The following is a 6,899-nucleotide window of genomic DNA, read 5'->3' as shown; positions in this document are numbered from 1 at the left end:
GCAGTCAGGACCGAGTTCTAGCCAAGTGAGCGCTGTGCCCTCTCCAGACCTGGCCTTGGAACCAGTCTGGTCTCTTCCACAGCAGACGGAAGATGGTAGAGCCTAGGATGGAAGGACCCCTGAGTCACCACACAGAGGAAAGCTGCCCATCAATCAGAAAACTAGGCTCTGTACTTTATGAAACTTCTGTGTTAAATGTTTAAGATTGGGGTAACCTGTTGCAGCAGCTACAATTACCTTACCTCCTGCTGCCTCTACCTTGGGCACTGGGTGACTCAATAACACTCTGTGGGAGGAACACAAGCCCGTGAACTATCTTGCATTCACCCAGCGTGCCAAAGATGCAGAGAGGAAGACCAAAATCTTGGAAAGAAGGATGATAGCCACACGATTTTCGCCGTTTTTTACCTTTTGGATACAGTCTGAGATTTTTTCCCCCTCCCCTTAGATGACTAGAAAAGATCTTCAGGACTTCCCTGGTGGCACAGTGGTTAAGAAACTGCCTGCCAATGCAGGGGACACAGGTTCGAGCCCTGGGCCGGGAAGATCCCACATGCCACGGAGCAACTAAGCCCGTGCGCCACAACTACTGAGCCTGCGCTCTAGAGCCCATGAGCCACAACTACTGAAGCCCCCGCGACTAGAGCCCGTGCTCCGCAACAAGAGAAGCCACCACAGTGAGAAGCCTGCGCACCACAACGAAGAGTAGCCCCTGGCTCCCCGCAACTAGAGAAAGCCCGCGCACAGCAAGACCCAACACAGCCAAAAGTAAGTAAATAAATAAATATTTTTTAAAAAGAAAGAAAAGATCTTCAAAGGCTTCAAAACCTAAGTTCTGAGCCAGGGGAGATGTACAGTGGCCTGTGAGAGCAAAGAGAAGAGGAGGGTCACCCCCTGTGTGTGTTCTGACAAGGTGGCCACCATCATGCCAACACTGCCAACCATGCTCCAGAATGCTTGAAGCCTCTTCTGCAACCTTGCTCTCACAGTGAGGGGTCACAGCAGATGACCCCACGTCTGTCCACGCAGCCTCTGCCATCTCTCAGCAGAGTGGGGAGCTGATGAGTCGTCATCGCCCCCTTTCATGAGGTCTGCATCGCTCTTCCACGGCAGCTCTCCCCGGGACATGCAGGTCTCTCCCGTTCTGACCACTTTCATTTATGGAAACCTGTGCTCAGGCAGGTAGAGGATGGACAGGCCTGATAAACCAGCCCCTAATGAGGTTAAAAGGACACCCATCACTGGTGGATTCCTAACCATGTAAGAACACTAAGGAATCATCTAGTCCAGGCCCTTATCCCTTAGAGAAGGAAACTGAGGCGCAAAGGAAGGGAGCGACCTGCCAAGAAATGATGCACATGGGGGCAGAACCCACATGTCTTATCCTTGATTCCACACCTCTCCCCCTCTCTTGGCCTCCATCACTCTGAATGGATTTTACAGTTTTCCATGGAAAAAACTTCAAGGCTCTGATCCTCTGATAGTGGGATTTGGGACATCAGCAGAGAGGCCAAAGCAGCCCTTCCCAGTGCCACCCAAACACAGGCACCATCTGTAAATCCAAGCATGGACTCGTAAGACTCATAGGAGAACAGGGCCCAGTTTTCTCTGGGGCCATGGCTGGGAGGGAGTCCCCACTCAGCCTTCACCACCTTCCTTTCCTAGCTGTCATCTGGGGGCCCTGTGTGGGCACACCTACCAATATTTGTTAATTTGATTTCCTTTCTTCACTCAACATTATCAAGGCACACACTGGGGTATTGAGGGGCCTATGGAACTTATTTTTAAAATAGCAATGAAGGCCCTAGAGAATTCTTACGTCTTTAAGACTGTGGCCAACCTTGGAACTCCATCAGAACTGCATGCTGCAAGGGACAAGAACCAGATTTGGCCCTGAGTACTTCAGGGATATCAGGCACAAAAACCACACTTACTGAGCACTTGCTATGCGCCGGACGCCAATCCAAATGCTGAAGGAAGGGGTCTGAGTCATGGTTCACAGTTATCGACGGATCGAGGAGCAATTGAGAGAGAGACAGAGACAGAGAGTGGGAGAGAGATTTCCTGCAGGGGTTAAAAGCAGGTACATTCAGGCTTCCCTGGTGGCGCAGTGGTTGGGAGTCCGCCTGCCGATGCAGGGGACGCGGGTTCATGCCCCGGTCCGGGAGGATCCCACATGCCGCGGAGCAGCTGGGCCCGTGAGCCATGGCCACTGAGCCTGCGTGTCCGGAGCCTGTGCTCCACAACGGGAGAGGCCGCAGCAGTGACAGGCCCGCATACCGCAAAAAACCAAACAAAAAACAAAAACCAGGTACATTCATTCAAAGAGCTTTATGCCAAAACCAATTTTGGATGATTTTTTTAAAGTTTTAACCAATGGCTTTGACACTCTAGATAGATCAAGGAGGATGTCACTCCCCATCCCGGCTGATATTTCACTGTCAAAGTCATCTTTAGAACAGTTAAAAGTGCCCACTGGTTCCCTGGGTGCTTTGGTTCACTTTTTTTTTTTTTACTATTTGCTGGCATGGAGGGCAGTTCCTCTTCCTCAGCGTTGGCGGTTTGGGGACCAGAGGTTCTTCATCCGTTCTGGGGGGCCACCCAGTGGCTCTTCCTCGCCGGAAGAGGAGCAGGCTTACCCCGTCTTTCTGCCGCACTGTGTCTTCTGCGTGGCAGCTGAAGGCAGCACGGAAGCTCTAACAGACTCACACTCCAACTGGACAGCACCTGGACCGAAACCAGGGCGAGCAGAGGAGAGCAGAGGGGCTCCCCTGAGAGGTGAGACTGTTGTGTCTCTAGGGTAACCCCCCCACCCCCAGAGCATCAGCACAGACCACAAGCCTGGAACACCTGCAGCATTCCTCATCTGCTTCCCTGGAACACGAAGACCCTCCGAGCAGCCCTAACTGTATGACTGTCTCAAGGACACAGAGCCGGGACTGGAAGCCGTGTGGCAACTCTAGGCCTGTCAGCAGCCAGAGTGCCCCCCTCTGCTCAGTGAGGACAGCCACCCAGCCAACAGCCCAGCGACACTAAAGCAAGCCAGCGGCCACCCTTCATCCGGTGCACCTCACACCCACATGCAATAAGAACCCAAGATGACCCCCAAAAGACCCCAAAGTTTTTAGTCATATTTCCTGCATTTGTGGTTTCTCCTTTAACACAGTGAAGTAGGAAGTGTGATATGGCAACGCAATCAGCATTCATTTTATTAAAGGGGTTTGGAGAAGTTAAACTAATATCCCTCTACGGATGACGTGCATAACAGATGCCCTTTTTGGCTAAGCAGAAAAACCAAAACAAACAACAACAAACCGTCAAAATAATCCACCCGAAAACATTAAAATATTCATGAGCTCTGTCAATCCAAAAAACGTGCTTTTAAAGCCCATACTGCGGTAAAATAAGACAACAGAACTAGAGTGCGACAAACTCATGGACCTGATGCTCGCCGGTTAATCCTTGGAGCTTCCATCCGCATTTGCACGCCAAGCGCAGGGTTCCCCAGAAGGCTTCATCTAAATTAAATCCCTGCCGCGCTGCACCGGAGCCTCTCGGGAAGTCGGTCTGTCCCGCCAGCTCACCTTTCTGCAGGTCGATGTTCTCGGTCCTGGTCGCCGCGCTCCCGGGGCGGGACGCCGGCCGCTCACACCCACTCGGACTTGCTGGGGCCCGGGAGCGCGGCGCTTGGCGCGCAGGGGCGCTCCTCCCACCCCGGGGCCGCCGCTCCCGGCCCGGCCCCGCGCGGCTGGTCGCTGGCAGAGGACAGCGCGTCGCTCTCGTCCTCCCCTGGCAGATCCGGGTGTCCCGGCTCGGTGGGCTCCGCTGCGGGGCTGTACGCGCCCTGCCCTCCAGTCCGCAGGCCCCGGCGAGCGCGCGCCCCACGTCCCTCGGGCGCCCCGTGTCCCTCCCGCGCCGCACTCCCCGCCCCTTGACACGGCCTCCTCCGAGCCCCGCCGTGTCGCCTGCGCGTCTCCCAGCGCACGCTGCAGACCAGGTCGGTGACACTGAGCAACAAGGACAGCGCGCAGACGGCCCAGACGAAAAGCATCAGGATGGACTTCTCCGTGGGCCGAGAGACGTAACAGTCCACCACGCTGGTGCAAGGAGGGTGCGTGCACGAGAATCTCTTGGGGACCAAGAATCCGAAGAGGAGGTAATGCAGGGCACCGAAAGCTGCCTCCGTCAGGGTCCGGAGGCAGAGGTGGACCACGTAGCCCGAGGAGAAGTCCGGCACCGTCAGGCAGCGCCTGGCCCCCGGGGTCAGTTCAGGGCCGTCGTGGTCCTCCGAGTCATCATCCAGCCAGCGGGATCCACGTGCCGCCAGCTCGGCTCCTTTGTGCAGCACGTAGACACTGAAGACGGCGGATGGAAGCAGAACAGACACGCTCTGGATCAGCCAGAACCGCAGGTGGGACACGGGGGCGAAGATGTCGTAGCAAACGTTGGCGCATCCGGGCTGCAGAGTATTGCACACGAACCTCTCCTGCTCATCCTGGTAGACCGGCGACCCGGCCAGGATGAGCACCCCCATCCTCAGCAGCACCATGAAGATAAGCCAGACCTTCCCTGGAAAAGAGGCAACAGGAGGGGCGCCGTCACAGCCAGACAAACCCATCTCCTCCTCCCAGCAACAGTTTTAAATCTTTACTGGTGCTGAGCCTGGAGAACTAAGTGTGTAAGCATGTGTTTTAGTCACAGCAACGGTATCAGCCTGTTAGCTCATTGGACGAATGTCTAATGAGCACTTACAAGGTGTCGGACAGTGTGTTCAACTAGGCACACCTCGGAGATGCTGCGGGTTCAGGTCCAGACCACCCCCCAAAAAGCGAGTCACACGGATCTTTTGGTTTCCCAGTGCATATAAAAGCTGTGTTTCCACTATACCTTGGTCTATTAAGCGTGCAATAGCATGATAAAAAACAATGCACATACCTTAAGTAAAAAGTACTTCGTTGCTAAAAATTGCTAACCATCCTCTGAGCCTTCAGCCACTGGTGGTAGTAACATCAAAGATCACTGATCACAGCTCATCAGAATAAATATAACAACAATGAAAAAGCTGGAAATATTGTGAGAATTACCAAAACGTGACACACAGACATGAAGTGAGCAAATGCTGTCGGAAAAATGGCACTAATAGACTTGCTTGAGGCAGGGCTGCCACAAACCTTCAACTGTTAAAAAAAAAAATGCAGTATCTGAGAAGCACCACAGAACGAGGTATGCCTGTACGTGTTTGTAAAATGCTTTGAAATTGGCAGATCTAAAGAAGCATGAATACTAAAATGTTTAATCTAGTTTGGCTAGTTCAGAGTTTGGGCTGAAAGCTCTAGAAAGAAAATTGGGCGGAGGTAAATAAAGTCTTCCTCTTAAAAAGAGTGAACTTTTTCAAGGATGTTAGTGCATTCCTGTAACTGTGTATAGCAAATACACAGTTCAGTGAGTTTTCTCTATGGTAAGAGTCCACACGATCTTTATGTAATCAGTGGGCTCTGTAGCCCTTTCATGTTGCTCTGAAGCCCTTGAAATCGAATTTCTTGAAGAACATTCAGTTTTTCAGACTCTTCAGTAATTCAGAACTCCTTCCCCCCTATTCCAGCTATTATGAATTGAAGTTTGTCTTTCTTCAATTTATCATGAATAAATGAGGCTAACATAGAAATCAAAATAACTTCCAAGTCCTATTTTCATTTCACGAGTCAACTATTTTGGAGTGTGTTGAAGACCCAGTCAAAATAATTTGTAAATATTCTGTTTTGTGATGAGATACAGAAATCATCACGTGACATCAGAAAAACTAAACTCTCTTATAAACGAAGGCAGTTCAGCTCAAGGACTGTGTGACCATTACGTGATAAAGTCATTAACTCAAACTTTTAAAACCAAGTTGGCTTCGACTAAAAAGCAATGAAGAAAATATCAACCACTTCACAGACATATTTTAATCCTTTTCTCAATCCCCTTTACTAGGACACCCATACCTCTCTGAAAATTTAACTCGGCTACAACAAACTCAGAAAACGTATTACTTTCTTTGTCAAAAAAATAAAAACTAAAATTGGGATTTGGTTTAAAGTGCACAGAGAACTTACTATTCTTTACAAATGGAGCTTCAAGGATAAACCCTAAAAAGATGAACAAGAAAGCTTACTCAAGGCATGAATTTCTCTAACTTTGACTGTATTGTTCCTTTTCCTGGTAACGTAGCCAGAGAAGAGTTACACAAAAATACCCCTCCCATCTGCTCAGCCCCCAAATGTCAGCAAAAAGACTCCCCTTGAGAGAAACATCGCTCACTCCCAAGACATCCTTAAAGGATGGGGGAGCCTCCTTAAATAATGGAGAATTAGAGGAAAGCTTGAGCCCTGGTTCCCTGTCCTCCAGGGATAGGCAGGCCTTACTCATGGGGGAGGGCCAGGAAAAGTGACCCAAGGCAGAACCAGTGTTCTGCAGGGGTTGGCGCTACTCACCCACCATGGTCACGTTGCAGTTTAGGGTGATGACGAGGAACCCCAGCAGGTCCAGCTGGTCCATGCTTTCAGGGGGTCACAGACTCAAGGTGGCTGGAGACTTCCAGAGCCTGTGTTCTCCAAGGAGGTGGGAAATCTTTGCAGAAAAAAATGTATCTTAGCCACAAAAGACTCCCAGGTGAGAGCTGGAGATACTAAAGAGAAGATTCAAGCCCAGGAGCATAAGGTCGTTCTTCTGTCTCCAGTTGAGACGGTCCCAAGCTGTGTGAGGCAAAGCCTTCCTGACAACTGCAGTGATCAGAGGCCAGAAGCAGCCGTCTCTCATCGTGGCTATTCTTACCCTCTTGGGACATTCCAGGCCCTTGGCAGTGCTCACGTGTCTCCACCAGGAGAGCTGATGCTTCAGGATATAAGAGAAGCGATGAC

At 51.1% G+C, this 6,899-nt stretch overlaps 1 protein-coding gene across 1 annotated transcript; it reads right to left on the bottom strand.

Annotated features, from left to right (window-relative positions):
• Positions 1-3,646: 3,646 nt before the first annotated feature.
• GJD4 (gap junction protein delta 4) lies at positions 3,647-6,537 on the bottom strand. The gene is made up of 2 exons (XM_065871799.1): positions 6,474-6,537; positions 3,647-4,569 (listed from the first exon to the last, which is right to left on the bottom strand). Exons 1-2 carry the CDS (start codon positions 6,535-6,537, stop codon positions 3,647-3,649), a joined length of 987 nt encoding a protein of 328 aa, XP_065727871.1.
• Positions 6,538-6,899: the final 362 nt, after the last annotated feature.

The sequence above is a fragment of the Phocoena phocoena genome, chromosome 2 (genome assembly GCF_963924675.1).
Source record: "Phocoena phocoena chromosome 2, mPhoPho1.1, whole genome shotgun sequence".
Lineage (NCBI taxonomy): Eukaryota > Metazoa > Chordata > Mammalia > Artiodactyla > Phocoenidae > Phocoena > Phocoena phocoena.
The sequence above is the reverse complement of the archived record's forward strand: the minus strand, read 5'-3'. Positions and strand labels throughout refer to the sequence as shown.

Coding starts and splice junctions, on each gene's coding strand:
- GJD4 (XM_065871799.1), bottom strand. CDS start 6,537: ATGGACCAGCTGGACCTGCTGGGGTTCCTCGTCATCACCCTAAACTGC. Junction 4,570..6,473: donor CTGCAACGTGACCATGGTGG/GTGAGTAGCGCC, acceptor CCTCTTTTCCAG/GGAAGGTCTGGCTTATCTTC.